The 22076-nt window shown below is 36.2% G+C and overlaps 1 protein-coding gene across 3 annotated transcripts; it reads left to right on the top strand.

Annotated features, from left to right (window-relative positions):
• The first annotated feature begins 5080 nt into the window (after nt 1–5080).
• On the top strand, nt 5081–20249 carry LOC114729155 (urease). 3 transcript variants are annotated; one of them, XM_028916129.1, is made up of 19 exons: nt 5082–5212; nt 5309–5483; nt 5597–5670; nt 5866–5911; nt 6526–6631; nt 7272–7414; nt 8777–8887; nt 8957–9120; nt 9223–9601; nt 9718–9826; nt 12506–12645; nt 12858–12995; nt 13068–13159; nt 14974–15103; nt 15185–15343; nt 16546–16713; nt 18504–18638; nt 18944–19015; nt 19771–20249. In XM_028916129.1, exons 2-19 carry the CDS (start codon nt 5358–5360, stop codon nt 19990–19992), a joined length of 2514 nt encoding a protein of 837 aa, XP_028771962.1. In that variant the 5' UTR covers nt 5082–5212; nt 5309–5357; the 3' UTR covers nt 19993–20249. The 3 variants fall into 3 exon arrangements, with proteins under 3 accessions (XP_028771963.1, XP_028771962.1, XP_028771961.1); XM_028916128.1 differs by having other exon boundaries at nt 5304–5483; XM_028916130.1 differs by lacking the exon at nt 16546–16713 and having other exon boundaries at nt 5081–5212; nt 5304–5483.
• Nucleotides 20250–22076: the final 1827 nt, after the last annotated feature.

Genomic DNA, 22076 nt, shown 5'->3' with positions numbered 1-22076 from the left:
AATTGATTTTTTTTTGGCCTGAAAGAAGTTGATTTTAATTACTCTTCCATCCTTTCGAAAGATCTAATTCTTTTCACTTATCTATTTTAAATGTTGGTTCTTTTAACTAAATTTCTAGTTCAAACTTCTCAATAAAAAGATAATTCATAATTGTATAAATACATTGATAACAAACAAAAAAATAGATGGGTTTTGTAACATCCCAACTTTTGGGCCTAAAAGTACCAGAAATAGTCTGAATTGGATAAGCTACTAGATCCCTTTTGAGCAGAAGTCCTAAAGATGAGAAAGGAAGTCAAAGCCAATGTTTTAAAAGCCGGACCGGACATTAAACCGGAAAGATCAACGGGTCACGGTTCAAACGGTTAGATCGGTCAGACCGGTGGTCGGACCGGTTACATAATAATTAAATAAAAATAATATTATATACATATATAATAATACAAATACAACATATATATACATAAAAAATTAAGAATAAAACATCAAAAAATGTAATATAATTACCATTACAATATGCTTCGCCCATGTATACATGTCCATATATCAACCCTCAGGTAAAAAAATATTAAAATATTAGTTTAGCTTCAGCCTACTCCCTGCCCCAATCTGGTGTTGCCTGACAAATAGTCTAATCAACATTAATCTCTCACACTATTTCAATTCACATATTCTGACCCCCGTTCAATTTTTTATTTTTGCTTCTCACACCTTTTTTACCGTCAGCCTCCTAAACTTCTTCTTCTTTATCTCTCACATTCTCGTTGCTGTTAGCTTCCTGGTCATTGTATTTCATTCAACTTGGATTTTGAAACAAAGAAACACACACCAGACGATTGACAGACGAGCAGGACTGGAGGAGCTGGACCAAGACACGGCCACAAACCTTCATCCATCTCCTTCTCGATTTTTTTTTCTGGTTTTTCTTCACCCATTTCCCTCTACAAGTTTAGCCGTCCGGTTCTTACAGATCCGTTCCGGTTTCCGGCTTAAAAGCGGGTTCCGGTCAGAAAACGACTTTTCTCCGGTTCAAAACGGTCTAATATGAAAAACGGCTCTCACTGAAAAACCAAGCCGTGGCTGAGTCCGGCCAACGGTCTAACCGGTCGGACCGTCCGGTCCGGCTCGGGTTTCTAAACATTGGTCAAAGCAGTTTTAAGGACTAAACTGCAAAATAAAAGTTTTCAGGAGCTCAAGTATAATCAAGGCTAGAGGCTCCAGTAAAGTCTTAAGGGCCCAGAAAGAGAAAAGAGAGTAGAAACAGGCCAGGGGTTAAGTTAGAAGTCTTAAAAAAAGGATTGTATGAAGTTAAGTCCAAGCAGGGACTAAACCGCAAAAATTCAGAAAGTTATGACCAACAGGGGTAAAAATGAAAGAATATACAGAGAACTCCAAGAAAATCCCAAAAAATGGGAAATAATATTCTAAGGCTCTTCTGTAAAGAGAAAAGACGAAAATACCCCTGAGACAACTTAAATGGAATTTATAAGGTTATGGCCGGTAAAAAGTACATGGTTCGAGGTAATTATTTAAAATAGCAAGAGACCTAAAAAATGTACACAAAAATGAGGTTAAATTGTTGGAAGGTTGTACTGATTTATAAAATTAGCCTCGCAACCAAAAGGCTAGTGGAATGACTTTAATAAATTAAAAAGCCGGTTGTACCGATAAAAGGGCATTTTAGTAAATGAATTTTTATGCAAGGCTTAAAGGAAGTGTTATGACCTAAGAAAACTCATAGATACTCTCTAGAATTAAAGGGAATTTATGGAGAATACATAAGAATTTTTTGAGCTCCAGAAGGCTATAAAGAAAGCCGGAGAAACATGGGCCAAATAAATTCGGAGGAAATTTAAGGATTAAGTTTTGATTCAACGGCTCCCTTCTCATCCACCACATTTGTGATGCCTAGCACCTTTTAGAAGAATGAGGTAAGGATGATGCAAAAAAATGATGCAATGATGATGTAAAAGTCAACTTAGAGTTTCAAAATTGGTGTTACCCTTTTTATTAGCTACCAAGGGTATTTTAGTCCATTCAAGCCAAAGTTTTGGCTATAAATACCCCACCTTGGAAGAGCATTTTGACAGCCATTTGTAGAGGGAAAACTTTACCAAAATTTAGAGAGAAAAACGTAGGGGTGAAGGCCAAGAAGAAGGAACAAGATTCAAGCTTCAAGATCAAGGTATGTGATGGTTATAGCATCTGCCTTGATGCCTATTCAAATAAGTTATTCTTTGTATCTGATTCTGGAATTTGGCATGATTAAATTACACTCTGTAATCTTTAAATTCATGGGTAGAACACTTCATTTCGATATGTGTACGATTTATGGTGATTTTTCAAAGTTAGGGTCTGAAATCTAGAAACAGTGTTTAACTTTTGGAAAAGTGACGAATTCCATACAATTCTGGTACTGTTCAGCATAGAATTGGTTCCTGAAACTATTTTTCCTTTAAAGATAACTTAAGGAGATTTCAATGAGCAAAAAATTATGTAGTCTCTTGGTCCTAAAGAATTGGAACCACTCAGTTTTGATTTTTCTATAATTAATTATGAATTTTCAAAGTTGAGCAAAAAATTTAGAATTTCTGCGTGAACAGTACCTGCGAAGCAAAATTTTCAGATTTGATCTTCTTGAATCTAAGGCCATCTAAAGTAGTCCTAATTGATAAGAAATGAATCTCAAGGATGGGAAATGATGAGATTTATGTTAGAAAAGCTAGAAAGAAAACCCTAAAATTAAGAGAAAGGGTTGAGGTTCAAGAGAGCTAGTGTTGAATATTATGTAGTCTCTTGGTCCTAATAGATTGTGTGATCATTATGACTATGTTTAGGACCTTAGAACATCCAAGAAGATGTTTGATGATGTTAACTGAATACCCACATGGTTGAAAAGTCAAGGGAGTCAAAGGAAAAGTACGAGGAAAGCTTGAGGTGCAAGGTAGTGAACTTACCTATTGTCATTGCTTGATGTTGTATGCTTGTGTGTTGCTGTGTACATGTTATATGAATGTTAATGTGACATGTTTTAGCTACTATAATTACTATTCATGATGAGTAGATTATGTCTCCATGGCCATGCATCAAGAAGTTAGCTTTGAGCATGCTAATATATCACTAATTAACAAGAGAATAAACAAGTTGCGTGTAGTGCATTAGCATCCATCTAACATGATTAATATGGTATTGTTTGCTACTGAGATTCTTCCGAATCTCACCCCTCCCTAACCAACCATTTAGGTCAATCATCAATGGGCAATAATGGCATGAGAAGCAAGGAGAAGAAAGCGGAGAATTGTTCATGTTAATGAATCATATTATTATTCAATGTGTAATTCTCCTATTATGTAATTTATGTTATGGATGCCTATGATGCCATGTAATTAATTATAATATTTATGGCATGAATAAAAGTGTATGAGCATAAATAGGAAAGAGTAAGCCCATGTTATATATGCCAAAGAAATAAAAATAATTAAAGTAAGGAGATGTTAAGAGATAAAACGTAGGTCCTCGAGCAATGAGTTGTAACTCCAGTTTGACCTATCAAACGAATGAGTTAAGTTATGAGATTTGGCAAACTCATAGTACACATCCCAAGCTTTAAAATGAGAGGTAGATCACCTCAATTGGATGTGTACACAAGGAGATACGAATTTCCAAATTTGAGCCACAGAATCTGGAAGTTTCAGATTTTATGAAATGAATAGTAATATTTATTGATTAAAATGTATGAATTGGGCAAGGATAAGTCCAATTGGATATTTTTTACTTAAAGAGCATTGAAATAGCTTTCTGTAGAATTTTAGAACACCTCAATACGATTTTTATGGAATTAGTTATGAATTTTTGAAATTAAACCTGTAATCTGAAACTTAAACAGTGAATAGTAATCCGAGTAATTAATTGGAATTTTTAAATCAACGGGCTTGTGTCATGATCTGCTTCAACCATAACGCTTATGAATGCGTACTGTGAGGGGTTAAAAGTAGGACGTTTCAGGTTTAAAAGAACTGGACTTGAACTCTAATGGGTTGTTCTTTTCATTTTTGAACTCTATTAGACTAGGTTTTTTAAGCGCAATTTTCTTTTAAACATCTTAAAATATAAGTCCAACTCTTTAAATGGGCTAGGTTGGTGAGCTTGATGATTCTGGGGTGTTTGAGTAGAAACTAAAAATGTGTTTAGATAGAAATCAAATCATGGTTTCAAAAGTATTTTTACGGTTTATAAAATAAATATGTGAAGGAGTTTGCCTCGTTTTGTGAAAAAGTGCTCCTTAGAAACACTTTTAAGGGTTGCCAAATACTCCCTCAACTATAATTTGAAAAGTGTTTTTATGGTATACAAGAGATTGCCTTGTTTTATGCCAAACACTCCCTCTAATTCTAATCTATAGATTATCTGTGGAAATTCATTTTGTTGAAAAGGCATATCTTCATATTCCTCTTGGCGATGCTTCTCTTCTTAACATCACTTGGCCGATAATTTTTCATTCTCTAGTATTGATGTTACCGCTAAACATTGTTTTCTTGGTTTTAACTCCGTTAAACTAGAATTGTTAAGTACTCCTCCGGTCTGTAATATAAGACTTATTTTTCATATTTATTAATTTTCTCTAAATTGCCCTTATGAATACTCTTTCAAGTATAATCAAGTAGAAGAAAGAGAAGGATATTAAGAAAATGATTATAGTGTTTTAAGAAAAATATGTCACTTTTTTTTATAATTAACTAACTTACCTAACTTTTTCAATCTAATCAAATTAATTAAATGGATCTTATATTAAGGACTTGAGTATTTTTTAACTTGTAATTATTTTATTATGAATGTTATTTTGTCCTGGTCCGGAAAAAAAAAAGAATGTTATTTTGTCTTTCGTTTAAAAAAAAAAAAAGAGCAAAAGTTTAGTGTCTTGCTGAGCTGACGTCTGGCGCAACGACATCCGACACGTGAATCATGGGCAAGCGTCGAAGTTAAAACGAATGCAACGTACAGATGGCAAAAGAAATGGAGTCATCTACTGAGCTGCATAACCGAGCGCAAAAGGACATGAACTAAAGATAAACTCTAAACGTTGCCGAATAAAAAAAAAAAAGGACAGCAATTTATCGCAGTGAATGCATATCACGGTCCTGAGATTCAACTTCTCTCTGTCCTGATAATCGGAGGCACCTCAGCTGAGCTTCTGAATTCTAAAGATTTCACTGTAGGATTGTTAAATCGTTTACTTATTTCAGTACTTGATTTGTAACAGTTTCTTGTCTTCTCTTTCTTGAACTGGCATTTTACTTTTTTAGTTCAGTGAAGCTCCCTTGGCTCCTCCTTGCACTTAGGACTGTGAACACTGAAAAATGAAACTGCTTCCGAGAGAGGTCGACAAGCTAACCCTGCATAATGTCGGCTATCTTGCCCAGAAGCGTCTTGCTCGTGGTTTAAGACTCAATTATACTGAAGCTGTCGCTCTTATAGCCACACAGGTTTGTTTCTATCTCTCTTGGTATAAATTTCCGACCTTTTCTTCAGTGATGTGAAGGAGAAAAATCCTAATGGGATTATCTATTTCAATTTTATTTTTCCTTTCCCCCCGTAGGTTCTAGAATTAGTTCGTGATGGTGAAAAGACTGTTGCTGAATTAATGGACATTGGGAAACGGCTATTGGGAAGGTATTATGTCATTTTCAATCTTTTGATGTCGTGTACAATGTCAACGCCATTTCAATCGCATCCCCTCTCTATTTTCCCCATTTTCGGAAAATAGTTCAATCTCTTCAGTTGATGACCAGCTAATAGAAAATGCAGAAGGAGCTATCTTAAACATCTGAAACTTTCTTCCTTTTTTCATCTTTAACAATATGACAGGAGGCAAGTTCTTCCAGCCGTTCCGCATCTCTTGGATTCTGTTCAGGTAGTCTATATTCTTATTCTGCTTAGTGGTAAGCTAGTTATTAGTGTGGATTTTTATGTTTACCTGGCAATTCAACGTAATCGTTACGTATGACTTGGGTGACTGAGGTGGGACATAGAGTATGAGGTTAGTTACTGAAGTCAATCTTGTTAGTAGAAAGAGAAGCTACATGTGTGAGAAAGCGTGTGGATGAGCTTGATTTATGTGAGAGTCCTTTGCTGATATAAATAGGAAGAACTTGATATGCGTCGTTTCGTTTTTGAATCTCAGGCCAAAAATAAATTGTTTATGAATCAAGTTCTATTATTCCCTCTTTGCTACCGCTTTTAAAATTTCAAATGGACAAGTGCCACTAAAATTTTGTTCTATGCACTGGCTCCCACCGCCCAAAAATTTCAAAACTGCGACTTCTGGCAAATATTCGCAGTTTCTATATGGTTAATAAAGTTAATGTATGGCTAACGTCTTAACCACTGTTAACCACTTGTCTCATTGACTGTTTCAAGTAGGAAAAACCTTGTAATTACCTTCTGCAATTCCCTCGAAGAAAGATAAATTAAAAAAACTTCACCCATATGTTATTTTCATTGATTTACAACATAAATTTTATCTAGGTTGAAGCTACATTTCCTGATGGGACAAAGTTAGTCACCATTCATGATGCAATCGCTTGTGAGAATGGTGACCTAGAACTGGCATTATATGGTTCTTTTCTTCCAGGTATGCCCTTATTTTGATCTTTGGATTAGATTTTTTGCTGGATTTTTTTGCTCAGTGCTTTCACCTAAGAGCATGCTATTACCATTCTGAAAACTGATATGATTCTTATAAATTTGCAGAATTCATTTTTTGTATTTGCAGACCAGATTTAATTTATGATATGACTTTGCTAACTTTATAGTTTATCTGTCTCCATTTATTAACAAATTTGTTATAATTTTTACCAATTTAATTTAAAATCTGCATTTTCATTGTTAATGAGAGAAAACAAGTTCATCTTCTTTCCTTCAAGAATTCTTGGGTGATGAATACTTTCTAACCCAACATAATGAGAATTTTGTGAGGAAAAATCCTTGATTTACCAACGAAGAAATGCTCCCCGTTTTTGAGTGAAATAGCTTAGCTGTCTATCATTACCTAAAACACTTAGTGGTACATCCATCTTGAATTAATATTCCTTTCAGACTTATCTCAATCGAAACATACAGAAATAAAAAGGTTCAATGCGCTTTATGAAATCTGTATCTCCTGTTATATTGGTTGAAAATCATAGATTTGACTTGAGGAAATACGGAGGTAGTAATTGATGGTTGAGCCTGTACTTATATTAGCTTTTCTCTGTTGGGAATGTTTTTGGCAGTACCTTCACTTGACAAGTTTCCGGCAATCGAAGATAATAGAATACCTGGTGAGATAATTTCTGGGGATGGAAATCTGGTTCTTAACTCTGGAAGGAAAGCAGTAGTTCTCAAAGTTGTCAACATTGGGGACAGGCCAATACAGGTGAATTCAATAAATTGCCTTTCAGATCCTTTTTAGAGTCAGCAGTTGGAAGACATTTGCGGTCATGGTGCTCAAAAAAGAAAAAAAATCTTTTTATTGAAATTTATTTATGCCTTGTTATTGTTATTCAATGATTAGTCAGCAGACTAATTAGAATTTATCTAAATAAAAACGGAAAAACTGAGATAAAGCAGGTCAAAACAGTGTTCTGTCCTAAGCTTCTATTAATTCTTACTTTCCTTTTTGTGTTTCTAGTTCTGCCACGAATCACACCTCTATAATCATCTAGATCTGATCTATAGTAGCATCCAGCTGATTGAGGATGGCAAGGAAATCTATGGACTGTTAAACGTTTATTTATTATCTTTTCTGTTTTAAGGTGGTTATTTGATGATAGTTAAAGTTGTCTGCAGATATGGAAACAGAGCAATTCTAATTGAAATAAAGCCCATGAATGAGCCGTAAGAGGTTATTAGCCTTGAGAAGTATTATTACCAGCAAACTTGTGATGCTTTGAGGATCCACTCTCAAACTGCTAATGTCATCATCTCAAATCATTCAAAAGTTCTTCTCTTGTTCTCTCATTTGATTGAGGATTCGATTGGGTAGTGATTGATGTGCTTTACCACAATCTCTATTCAGACATGCCAACAACATGAATATGCAACAAAACCCCAGAACATTAATTGCATGAATAACAGAGTTTCAAATCTTAGTGAACACCTCAACAAATGACTTAATACTTGTTGGTAAGTTGCAAAAATCTATAATCTGTGGTTTCAAACTGATTCACGTAATGATATTTATTTGTTGTACTTAGTACTGGGGGATGGTGACATGTTAATTAATTATAGTATGCAAAGTGAAGTGCTGAGTGGAGAATATGGGGAGCAACAAAGGAAGATTGTGAAAACTTTGTTCAAGTCTAACAGAAGGTGTATTCTTGCGTCAATTGGCTGGATGCCTTGGTAAATAAAAGATGGAGTTTTGGATGAGCAGAAATACAAGAATGAGAGGACAAATTGATGGGAGAGATAAATGCCATGCCTTGTTATACTGCATTTCAATATTTCATTTTTTTTATATTATTTACAAATGTGCTGATTAGTATGCTGCACCACCATTAAATAACAATAAAGATACTTGGATTACATAGCAGTCAATTTATAGAAGAATTTCATTGAAAAGGATTTTAATTAGATGAATTTGAAACTAAAGAAACCAATTTAAAATAATTAATAGAGCGACTATAATATTATTTTAAAGCAAAGTTATAAAGTTGAAGCTGTTTAATTTCGCATTTGCTGGTTCAACAGAACTTAATTGAACGGACCATTTTGTAATATTTCAGACAATTTTCAGGTTGGCAGCCACTATCACTTCATTGAAGTAAATCCTTACTTAGTATTTGATCGAAGGAAAGCATATGGCATGCGTCTCAATATAGCAGCAGGGACTGCAGTACGCTTTGAGGTAGAATTCTGCATTGTATTCTCCTTCCATGTTTATCACCTTTAACTGAAGCATATCTCTTCTTGCCAGCCAGGGGATAGCAAAAGTGTTAAACTTGTAAGCATCGGAGGTAACAAAGTCATCAGAGGTGGTAATAGCATTGCTGATGGACCAGTGAATGATGCCAATTTGGAAGCAGCCATGGAGGCTGTAAGCATAAGGAAGTTTGGACACATGGAAGAAGAAAATGCAAGGTGATCCGAGCAATGATTATATATATCTGTTTATTTCTTTGCTCACTCTGCCTTTTTGAATAAATAGAATAATTATTTGTTTCCTCAAATATGATATTTCAGTGAAGGTATTGCAGGACAAGACTCCTCTGTCACCACAACGATTTCTCATGACAAATATGCCAACATGTATGGCCCTACTACTGGTGACAAAATCCGTCTTGGTGACACTGACTTATTTGCTGAAATTGAACAAGACTTTTCTGTCTATGGTGATGAATGTGTTTTTGGAGGTGGGAAAGTTACAAGAGATGGAATGGGTCAGTCATGCGGGCATCCATCTTCTTGCACCTTGGACACTGTAATTACAAATGCTGTGATCATTGATTACAGTGGAATTATCAAGGCAGATATTGGCATTAAAGATGGCCATATTGTATCAATTGGAAAAGCAGGAAATCCAGATGTTATGAGTGGTGTATCTCCTAATATGGTTATTGGGGTAAGTGCTCTTTCAGAGTCACAAAGCAATGAGCTTTTCTCCCCCTCTATAGAAGCCATAGTGGAATTTGTAGATCATATCTTAACATCGCTTATATATATGTCATCCATGTCTAGGTCAACACTGAAGTTATTGCTGGGGAAGGATTAATTGTAACAGCTGGCGGCATAGACTGTCACGTGCATTTTATATGCCCTCAATTAGCATACGAGGCAATATCAAGTGGTGAGTTCCATGACTACAAACATTTATTCTGAAAGTGCTAAGTACTTGTTTTTGCCATTTAATAGCACATTTTACTGTAATAATTAACATAGACTCGCACAATGGTGAATGAAACATTGATGCCTGATGTGTTTAAATCAGAAGTGACATCAATACTACTTAGAGGCCATTTGGTACAAAATGGGAATGGGATAGCTCTGTCCTATAAACAATAGAAGCGTTCTTTCCTATAAAGCTACTTTGTCGTCTATCAAAGGCAATAAAAATAATTTTCCTTACCTTTCTCCTTCAAATAACCTTTCTATATACCAAACACACCACTAAAGGCAAATGTTATGGTAATGTTGTGCTAAATGAATTGTTCTCTCGCCTTTTACAAATCATAATTTTTGTGCAAGTATAGAGAGAGAAGAACTAAGTAGTGTTGTGACTTTAGTTTAACGAATGGTGCTCGAATATAGTCTAAGCATGGCCGAACTTGCCAAAACCTTGCACGGACCTAGTCCAAGCTTGGCTGAGTGTGTTGACACTTGCCATGACCTTGCTCGGACCTAGTCCAAGCTTGCCTGGACCTTGCCCATGCCTGTCCACACTTGCCACAGCCTCGCTCAAACATGCCCACACTTGCCACGGTCCTTTCTAGATCAAGTCCAGGCATGCCCATACTTGGTATGACCTTGTCTGGAGTTGCCCACACTTGCCACAACCATGTCCAGGTCTAGTATAAGCATGCCCATACTGACCATGTCCAGATCGAGTATAAGCATGCCCACACTTGGCACAGCCTTGTCCAGACTTGCCCACACTTGCCTAGACCTAGTCCAAGTGATGCAACACATACTTACACACACTTAGGCTCACGCAAACAAAGATGATTTAATGGAAAGGAGATAGAAATAACAGAGGATAAAGGGAGGGAGGTGCAGAAACAAAGAGGGAGGAAGGGGAGAACGAACATGAAAATGAGGGAGAGATTAACAGAAGAGAGGGAGAGTGGAATTGCGTAGTCTCAAAATTCATCAAAATCTATCTATTATAAGTACCTAACAACATCTATTTATAGACTTAGGTTTCCTTTCTATGAAGAAATCTCCTATCTTTCCTATGAAGAAACTTCAGTCCACTTGCTAAGACAGTCATCACTTGCCAAAATAATAATAAAGCATACCTGGGTTTCCTTCCTAAGAAGGAAACTTAAAAACTAATTAAAAACACCAAAAAAAAAAAAGTCTATTACTTGCAAGCTATAGCAGAAAATAAATAAAATATTAAAGTAACCTAGGCTTCCTGAAAATATTAACTCTTATATTCCATCATCAAGGTAGCCACCATCTTACCCTGAGCTTTGCCAAGACTTGCTTGGACTAGCTTGGAGCTTGCTCATACTTGCCATCAATATTGAGTTCTTCCTTATGGAATGTAACCTCTAGGCCTTTCTCGCTGTGAGGATGAGATGGAATGGGAGAAGGACAAATTAGAGTGATTTGGGTTGAATCTTGGTGGATCATGGCAAAAAAGCCGCTTTGCCACTTAGAATACTTAGTCACGTATTTAGGTCGTTTGTAAAGGATTGCACCACCGCTTGATGGGAATTTCTTCAAGCATGATGACTAGTTGCACGAATCAATGGTTCCTCTCATACTAGGTTAAATTACTATTGTTGGTAACAATAAAGCTATTATCAAGCTGATAGAATACTTATTAGTGTGTGATAATGGGTGATTTGGAGGAGTCAGAGAAATATTAGGAATAAATATTATATTTAAATTATTTTAGATATTTTCTGTTTTATTTAGGTTATTTTTTGATTTGTTGAGTATTCCTCAAGTTTAGGAAAAATGGATTATGATACTTGCATATTAAGTCAATAATTTTGTTTATTTATTTATTATCTAGGTAGTTATTTCCCATTATCTGAGTTGTGGATTATGGGAGTATTTTTAGGAGTTATTAGTTATCTTTTGGCCTTTAAATATTAAGTTTCACCTCATGTAAAAATAATCAGTGAAATAAAATAAAAATTCAGTGACTTGGAGATTCTCCCCTTCACTGCTAAGTTTATTTAACCGAGATTCTTGCTTAAGTAATCCTTGGTGGATTTTATCTTTGGCTGTTGGAGAGTGAAAGTGAGATCCTTACTTTATTTTCTAATATATTAACCCTCATGTTTCCTTTTTCCTTCAGTATTTCTATATTTTGGAATGATCTCTGCCATAGACCCTTAGGTTCAAGTTGTTCTTTAACATTGTCTCAAAGCCTGGTTGAACGTATAGTTCCATTTGGATTTTTGTTGTCCCTAGTCTTAAAGCTAGCATGAATGAACTTGATTTATTATGTGTAGATTTACATAAATTCTGCCTATTTTTTGTCCATGTTGATTTTCTAATAGTGAATTGTAAGGCTGCCAGAATTCAATAGAAAGGACAGACTTGTGTGGTCAATGAATGTTGTTCACTTGTGTTGCATCTACATGGTTACTTCATCGCCGTCATCATATATTATTTTCGATGCACTAGACTGGTTGGTGGTGTTACACTTCTCTCTCACAATCTGTCAACAAAGCTCTAATTTTAGAGAATAGTTTGATTTTTATCCTTTTCTCACTTTCACATGGCTGATATCAGCAATGGCAAACGAGCTTGATGGAATTTAATGAGTCGTTTTGTGACTTATTTGCAGGAATCACAACTTTAGTGGGAGGTGGAACAGGACCAGCGGATGGGACACGGGCAACAACTTGCACACCAGCACCAATTCAGATGAAATTAATGCTGCAATCAACAGATCCTCTTCCACTGAACTTTGGTTTTACTGGCAAAGCATGTTTTCCTCATTCTCTTCTGTTTATACTGAATGCTTGTTCTTAGCCGCTTAACTTTGGTTTTACTGGCAAAGCATGTTTTCTTCATTCTCTCCTGATTATACTGCACACTTGCTTTTGGCAATTCTGTAAAGTTAATTTCTTTTGTCTTGCCATGTTGCACGATACACTTTTATCTCATTTGATTGAACCATCCACTGGTTTCTGCAGGGAAATTCTTCCAAGCCTGATGGACTACCTGAAATAGTCAAGGCTGGAGCTATGGGACTGAAGCTTCATGAGGACTGGGGATGCACCCCAGCTGCAATAGATAGTTGTTTAACTGTTGCAGAACTCTATGACATCCAGGCATTGCTTTGATAGATGAGTCTTTTCGTTTTTGTAATTTTAATTTTGTGTTGCTAACTTTTATTGTAACAGGTTAATATACATACTGACACATTAAATGAATCTGGATTTGTGGAACATACAATCGCTTCGTTTAAAGGAAGAACTATTCATACTTATCATAGGTATATGTTGTGGATTTACCTGTACCTCCTCTTGTCATTCAGGAGTGGAACCAATTTATTGTACATTTTTTTAGCACTAGAACATTTGATGCTATCCTTAATTGACTCTGGGGTGGGAGATGAAATAGACAATTGACTAAAAATTTCTTCTTTTCATGTGACAGAACACTACCGCACCTACACTTGCACTATGATCTTGTATTTGGATAAGATGCAAAAGGTCTCCTTAAGCTTTGGGTTACTTGCAAACAGCCCCTTGAACTTTCAAAATCAGCAGTTAGGTTGCTAAATTTTTGCAGTCCAAAAATGGGGCCTTTTATTTAATTTCCTAGTGACAGAGTTAGTTCATTTGCTGCTTCAGATTCCTATATATCAGCTAGAGATAACTGCATTCAAAAGTGCCATTTTGAGAGGGAAAATGAGTTGGTGCTGTGTTCCAAGAAAATCAGACTGAGGGACCTGTTTTTTGGAATCTTAAAGTTGACCCAATTTCCAATCTTATTAAGTTTAGAGACCATTTGCAAGCAAACCAAAATTTATGGGGCTTTTTCAAATTTTCCATTTACATCTACAGTCACATACTATACGGAGGGAAAATTGGCTAAAGTTTATGAGACTAGTTGGGTCCTGTAGGGCTGGCTAATTTAAGCTCGTCAGTTTTGTATAGGGTTGACCTGGCCCGTATTTCCACCTCTAGCAAGTAGAGTTGGAAAAAGGGGTCAAGCCCGTTTAGGTCGGAAAATTGTGAGGGCTGGGCTTAAAATTTTTCCCTTCAAATGGGAAACGGGCTTAAAGGGCCTGGCCGAGAGCTTAAACGAGCCGGCCAATTTAACCTTTTTATAATTTTTTTTAAAATTTTTTGGTACAATTCTAATATTATTAATTTTTTTACATTGTTAATGATAGTTTAAATATTTAGTTGTTATTATCATTTTGAAATTAAATTTCACATAATGGTCTAATTTATTGGTTTTAGACAATAATTTGTTCGATTAAATTTTAAAAAATGGGTTAATTTGGACTTTAATGATGATTGGATTTATATTATATGTGTTGATATTTTTAAACTATATATATTTTATAAGAGATTATTTTTATATTTATATAACTTGTGATTCTATAATTTGAATTGGAAATTTACGAGTTTCAACAACAATACTTCTCAAACTAAAGTAAAATAATAGCTAGATTATAAAATTTAAAATTGAAATTCCTATAAAGGAGAAAAATTTGATATTTTTGCTACGAAAGAAGAGCATACTTATGAAGAAGAGCAATTGATTATAGTGATAATGAAGTTTCAAAAAATTAATGATAGTGTTCGTCTATTGTACATTTACACTATTGATAGGACTTTTGGATATTGTTGTCTTTGTTGATGGATGTTTTAGATATTCTTGGATGTTGACAGGTATTTAGATATGATGATATTTGTATTTGTGACTTAATTTTATTCATAGTTATGTCTTTTATTCATAATTTCATTGGTTTATTTTCATTTTTTGACAAAAAATGTGAGAAATATGAAAAATAGCTCCCCCCCCCTAAATGAGCTGAAAGCCTGCCGGCTAGCTTGAGCTAGTCAGCTTAAGGGATGGGCCCAGCAAATTAGAGTATCCTTAAAATTTCGGCCCTGTAGGGTTGACCTTTTTAAGCCGCTGGCTCATATTTCCATTTCTAGCTAGTGATCCAAAGTCTGATGGTGGGGTTGGCTGTTCTGTATTGTCGCATCTTGCCACTGATCAGAATGTAAACTGAAAACCAGTGTGTAGACTTTGTCTAACTTGGCTGACTTTTACATGCAATTTGGGCAGTGAAGGTGCTGGTGGTGGCCATGCCCCAGATATCATCAAAGTATGTGGTGTGAAGAATGTCCTGCCGTCATCAACTAACCCTACACGACCTTTTACATCTAATACAGTAGATGAAAGTCTTGACATGTTGGTAAGTAAAAATCTGCTGCTAGTAATAATTATGTTGTTTGTGCCATGGACTTAAGGTCTCAGTTTAGATAGTGACCTGCAGATGGTCTGCCATCACCTTGATAAGAACATTCCAGAAGATGTAGCTTTTGCAGAATCTAGGATAAGGGCTGAAACAATTGCCGCTGAAGATATTTTGCATGATATTGGAGCAATTAGCATTATATCTTCTGATTCACAGGCTATGGGTCGAATTGGAGAGGTTTTTCCTTCACTCAAATCAACACCATTAATTAATACTGTGTCAGTAATCTTGGTGATTATATGCATTTACTTCCTCATTTCTTGGGCTTCAGTTTGGCCGACAGATTCTCATGATATTTATATTCTTATGGTCATATTTTATCTTGTGTGTCACATTAAGATTCATGATTCAAATGGCCTTTCCACTTTCCTAGTCCATTGTATTATTTTGCTTCGATCATGGATTTATTTCCTTGTCTTTCCCATCTTTTGTTTAGTCATGGTGCTCTGGCCAACCATCTCTTATGTAAGTTTTACTCCTTTGTTCAAATAAAATGCTTTCACAGATCTCACAATGTCTCGGAAATGTTCATAATTAATTCAGGTTTTTTTTCTTTCTTCTTTTTGGGGGTCTTGACCATGTGCGTAGAGAAAAAGGGTACTTGCATCAAGAGCATAATTAAATCCTGAAAACTATAAGGTGTCAGCCTGCGGTCTGTCTCTCAATCTGATACTTTTTCTAGTACATAATTGATATCTCTGGACCAAATATATGCCTGCTGTCATAATGTGAATTGCGCATTACGGAATTCCATTGTTGTCATTTCTCCTTCCCTCCAATTTTTGTCTTGATCATGTAAATAAAGGAAATGAGTTCATCATCCCAAATTCATCAAATTTGGACTGTCCAAATTTAGTTTCTTTTTTATTTCTATTTTTTTAAATAATTATTTTAATGGGTATAAAATCAAAAACAAAGATAATCTCTCAACTATCATTTTTTTGAATGATGGTTTTTTTATTGAAAAATAATTTATTAAAAATATTAAATCTAGACCATCCATATCTCATCCGGACAGTTCAGATTGCTCATCCGGTGATGAGCACTGGATGCTCATCCCAGTCCATAAATAAAGGGGGGGTACTTGTATCAAAAGCGTAACTAAATCCTGAACAAGAAAGGGTGTGAATCTGTGGCATGCCTCTCAATATGTTCATGATCTTTGGCCCAAAAAAAACTGTTTAAGACCCTTGTTTTTGTAAGTAGTTGATAACTGCTTACCAAAACATATGCCTGCTGTTGTAATGTGAATAGCGGCTTTTGGAATACAATAGTTATCATTTCACCTTCCCTCAATTTTTTTATTTGTTCGTTCTTCAGTGAAAATCAATTTTAACATGATTCTCATGCTTAGAGCTATTGGATTCTTTGTATTTTAGGTGATATGTAGAACTTGGCAGACTGCCAATAAGATGAAGTTGCAGAGAGGAGCACTTCTGCCTAGTGATTCAAACAATGATAACTCTCGAATCAAAAGATATGTTGCAAAATACACCATAAATCCAGCAATAGCAAATGGGTTCTCACAGTTTGTTGGTTCAGTTGAGGTATGATGTATATTTCATGCCTTTCCATATTAAGAATGAATTTTTCATGAAAGGAAAAATCTAAATTTTGCACCTATACTATGTCAAAGAACCCTTGGTTTAATTCATTACTTCCTGAAATAGGATGTAATTGTCATTATACCTTCTGACCAATTGAAATAAAAATGTTATGGGGATGTGGCGCTGAGAGAGAAGAGGAAAAGAACAAGTGCAGGTTATTGAACTCTGAAATGGTAATATAAGGGGAGGGGGCATAGGAGAGAGAATGCTCTCCTCTCAAATATTCATACGTGAGTAGTCTTGCTTTGCTATTGTTTTCATTTAGCTTTCATTTCTGTGACTAGTTTGCTGTAATTCTGGGTTTAATTGCCTGCAGACTTTCAATTATCTTAGTAAGAATAGGACCACTGGCTACCACCTTCATTCTGACATTGATTAAGATTAATCTCATATTTGAGCATAAATAATACATATTACAGCTTGGTTCTGTCAGCTTTGGTATTTGAAATGGTTGGCCAGGGCACGATAAGAACAGGGATGGCAGGATAATGGAAGTTTTGGAGAAGAGGGTTGAATCTGCAGATTCTGATGTTGCAATGATGAAGGAGTACTTTTCTCACCTTCAGGACAAACTCGATTGGCTTCCATTGGGAAACACAGGTGATGGCAGAGGAAAGGAGGTTGTGGGAGCTAGTTCGAGTTGCTGGTTGAGTCAAGGGACAAATAGGGGGATGAAGCAAACGATGGGAAGGTGCTTGAACAGAAGGATATGCTCGCTTAGAGGAAGCTCAAAAATACTCATGCTTGCTGGAGATGACCCTGTAACGATAAGGTGGTTCATTGGAGTGATATGTTTTTAGTCAATAATATTGGCGAGGAATAAAAGGTTGAAGCTGCTGCAGTGAGTATGGAGGATAAGGCCTTAATGGGCTTCAATGGAATGCTCTTGGCCTCTTGGGTATCCATAGCATTGTGGGAAGCTTTTAAGGATCTAGTGAGTCAGTTACACAGTAAGCAACTGGAAAAGATGTTGGGAACCTGATTAAGCTTGGAAACCAGGTTTTTAAGCTTGATAACTGGTGCCAAAATGATCGACCTATATTGTGCCTTGCCTCAGAGCCTCAGGTGTTAAGGCGAGCACCTTTGACTACGCTGGTCAGTAGTGAGCTTTAAGGATCAGGTTGCCTTCTAGCAAGGGAACACAATGGTGGTGTTTATTCATTGATTGGACATTGAAAGATGTGAGACCTGGCTCTAGTAAGTAATTGTACAGGATTCCAGCAAGGTTTTCTTGGTTTTCCAGCAATGAGATCCAAGTTGAATCAGGCTCGTATGCTAAATTGATGTTAGAAGGGTGAAGGGGGAAAGAGAAGGAAGAGGGATAATTTGAGGAGGGAGAAGCAGAGGAAATTGAGGGATACAGAGCTCAAAAATATTCAATATTATTGTACTCATCAGAAGTTCTAATAATTGAGGAATAAGTGGGGCTATTTGCGGAAGCATAATTCTAAATCTAGTTAAACGCTGCTATTACCCCCAAAAAAAGTAGGATAAACTTATATTCTAGTTGAAGATAACTACATCCTAGATAGAATAAGATAGATAGGATAAGATAATCCCGAATATCTTTTCTTACTTTGACACTGGGAGAATCTAACTCTTAAGAGACAAGCATATAATAGATTTTGTCAGAGTTACAGATTTTCCTAAGATTTTCGTAATCTCAGGCTGAATTTTCCATTTTCCATTTTCCATCACTAAGATGATATCAATCCACTGATTCTCTGCAGGTGGGTAAGTTAGCTGATCTAGTGCTATGGAAACCATCATTTTTTGGTGCAAAACCTGAGATGGTCATCAAAGGCGGTGCAATTGCATGGGCTAACATGGGTGATCCAAATGCAAGTATCCCCACACCTGAACCGGTAAAGTTTACCCATCTGACTAGATTGACTTGGCTATTATATCAAAGATGGTGGTCATGCTTATCGTTAGAGGGATTCAGTAACATCTAATCCTCCTTTTGTTCCAAAAATTACGCTTCCGTAGCTTTTGATATATGTTACAAACCCCCCCGGGGGGGGGTTGCCCCTACATGCTCTATTTTTCCGTTATTTAAGCTAGCTTTTGCACAATGTATTTTCCCAAAGGTATTGGTGAGAGTCTAAGTAGTTAGGACAATTCTGGTTTCCTGTACTTCAACTAAAGCGAAAATACTAAATTTTTGTAGGTGATGATGAGGCCTATGTTCGGTGCATTTGGCAAGGCTGCTAGTAATCACTCCATTGCTTTTGTGAGCAAGGCATGAAACCTTCTTTCTCTTTTTCAAATAAATTTAGATCCTCTCCCTTTCCAATCCCTTCCATTTATCTCAATTCTAATCTGTCAGCATAGGACTGATCTGAATTGTTATACCATATTGGAGGTGCAATATTCACTTCTTTCCTTTCCCATTTTATTTGGATTATGGATCTATATGAAAATGATTGAGTGGAACCATCAGAAGACCCGTCAAATCAATCCAATGACTAAAAATTAGAGTTGAAACAAATGGAAAGTTTTGCGTAAAGAAGGTAGGGTTAAGGTCCAAATTTACCCATAAAGTATTTGTGAATGAACATCTGGCACCATAACGCTCACCTTGGTTTAAAATTGCCCATGAAGATTCTAAATGGATGCAAGCCATGGATGTTAATTTAAGCAAATGTCCATTAGCTTTTAGAATATAAACACGTGTGGGGCCCATCATTGTAAAGTAACAAGCGTTCGCTTAAATAAACAGCCATGACATTTTTGCACCCTTTTAGAATCCTCATGGGGATTTTTACACTCAAGTGAACATTATAATGCAAGGCGCCCGTTTGTGGATACTTCATGGTTTTTCTAGGCCTATCAAGTCATATCTGAGTATTATTAGGCCCAAGTGACTGTAACTATCCGAATGTGATTTTTCCATGCATAAGGTTCTAGACCTTACTTAAGAGTAATCAGGTTATTTGTTTCTTCTGCTCTGATTCTTGACTCACGTTGTTGCTTTCTTACAAAACTAACAAACAGGCAGCGCTAGAGGAGGGAGTAAAAGCTTCATATGGTCTGCTCAAGAGGGTGGAAGCCGTGGCGAATGTGAGGAAGCTCACAAAACAAGACATGAAGCTCAATGACGCGCTTCCTCATATCACTGTGGACCCTGAGAGTTTCACTGTTACAGCTGATGGCGAGGTCCTTACCTGCGTTGCAGCCTCCTCTGTTCCCCTTTCTCGGAACTATTTCCTCTTTTAATCTCAACCATGTGCACTTCAGTCCATGGAATTGGTGTCTTAGGAAAGAAGGACTATCCTATGTTCAATCTTTTGATCTTTTTTTTTGTTTTTGGGGTAAAAACAACTTGTATTAGATTTCGTGTGGTTCAACAATAATGAGTTTCGACCGAATCTCTCGTAAAACTTGCCATTGCTGAATCTGTCCCACAATTTGATTACCCAACATTATTATCATTCGTCGTAATCTGATGCTTTGCAATATATAGTGTGTAGATAGATTTGGATTCTCTGGTACTGCTACAATTTCGATTTCTAATTTTGCTTAAAAGAAAAACTTGATACTTGGATGTTAAAAGAATATACAAAATAGTAGTATTTTCATTATAAATTAAAAAAAAATAATTATCAAAAGTAAAAATAAAAATGGTATCCCTTTTTATAGTAAGACTAATCTTATTGAAGATAAGTAAAATGCTATGCCTAATGGCGTTTATTAGCCAATTTTAACAGTTCAAAATCTGCTGTGAAAATGAAAAAGGCAACATTTTATTCTTTTATAATTTTTAATCAGGTCATTGTAGGTATTATCACTATGCGAATGGCGACTAACGCTCTCTCTGATAGCGGTGGAGGAGGTCTACTGGACGATGGTGATCCAGTGACAAGAAGAAGGAAAAAATACCAAAAAGTTAGAAAGGAACAGGCAGGAAACTCTGAGAAAGTACAAGAGAAGGAATCAGAAAGTCAAAAAGAAGAGAATGCTGAATCCTTCAAAGAAAAGCTGATGGGAAAGGATCCAAACAAGTGCTCAAGTGATCAGAAAGGGAGCAAAGTCTTTGATGATGCTTGGAACGATTATCTTGATTTGATGAAAGGCTATTTCAGTAATGAAATGGTAGATAATGATCAAAACCAGACCAAGGATGAAGATAAGGACTTCCCAATGCTAAAGGTTTCTAGGGAAGAGTTTGAGCTTTGGTGTGCACCATGGAGAAAATCATTGATCATAAAACTATTGGGGAAAACGATCCCATTACGGACCATGAAAGAACACCTAGAGAGAATATGGAAAACTAAAGAGCCTTCCACCACCAGGGACTTAGACAATGGGTTCTTTGTCGCTTCCTTTGACGATGAGGAAGATATGAATCTCATTTATCAAGAGGGACCATGGATGATAGCAGATAGATATCTCATTGTGCAAAGATGGAGGCCTAATTTTGATCCATGGAATGCTGAAATACAGAAGAAGATAGGAGCATGGGTCAGAATTCCACTATTACCTCTAGAGTTTTTCAACATTGAAAGCTTGAGAAGAATCGGGAACATTTTAGGAAGAACATTAAAAGTAGACATGATCACCTATACTTGTGAAAGGGGAAGGTTTGCTCGTATTTGCATGGAAATGGATCTTCAAAAGAGGCTCAAATCAGGCGTAACCATATTTGGAACTAGAAGGGTAGTAGAATATGAAGGTCTCCATTTGATTTGTTCCAATTGTGGCAAGTACGGACATCACCGAGATGTTTGTCCAAAGAACTGTAAAACTCAGAAAGATAGTGAAAAGGCATCTCCGTTATCAACAAAGGAAGCCCAGAATCAGACCAGCAAGATAGTTCATGCTAAGTTAAATGCAGAAACAAAAGAACCAAGTACCAATCAGCAGAAGAATCTCCACAATATCTCAGAAAGCAGAATCTCAAAGAGGCCAAATGAGGAACCAGATGCTGGAGGTGCGACTAGAGTTAACACACCACTGCGATTAGAAAGGCTTGGCGTGTGGAATCTAGTTCAACGGTCGAGAGGAAAAAAATTTGGAAACAATGCTAATCTTGGTGCATGAGCAAATACTCAAGAGAAGAATCAGTTGAGTATTAAGAGCGCCAATCAAGCTCACGAACCTCGCAACGGAAAGAAAAATGAAATCCAAAATAGGATAGAGAGTGCTAAAATAGCACAAGTGGGAACCGGTAATCCTAGATACTCTAGGAAGGAATCACTATTTATGAAAAGGTGGGTCCCGGTGGAGCAGAAAAATTTATCTAAAAATAAGAATGGAAAATCAAGAAAGGATATTATTTTCCCAGAAGCAACAAGAAGCAA

This window comes from Neltuma alba, unplaced genomic scaffold (assembly GCF_004799145.2).
Source record: "Neltuma alba isolate B1F8T4 unplaced genomic scaffold, ASM479914v2 tig00012607_pilon, whole genome shotgun sequence".
NCBI lineage: Eukaryota > Viridiplantae > Streptophyta > Magnoliopsida > Fabales > Fabaceae > Neltuma > Neltuma alba.
Note: the sequence above shows the minus strand (reverse complement) of the source record. Positions and strands in the feature narration are given on the sequence as shown.

Excerpts from the sequence above, each read along its gene's own strand:
- LOC114729155 (XM_028916129.1), top strand. The coding sequence starts at position 5,358 with ATGAAACTGCTTCCGAGAGAGGTCGACAAGCTAACCCTGCATAATGTC. Across the intron at positions 9,602-9,717 it reads CTCCTAATATGGTTATTGGG|GTCAACACTGAAGTTATTGC; the intron begins GTAAGTGCTCTT and ends ATCCATGTCTAG. Across the intron at positions 18,639-18,943 it reads GTATCCCCACACCTGAACCG|GTGATGATGAGGCCTATGTT; the intron begins GTAAAGTTTACC and ends AAATTTTTGTAG.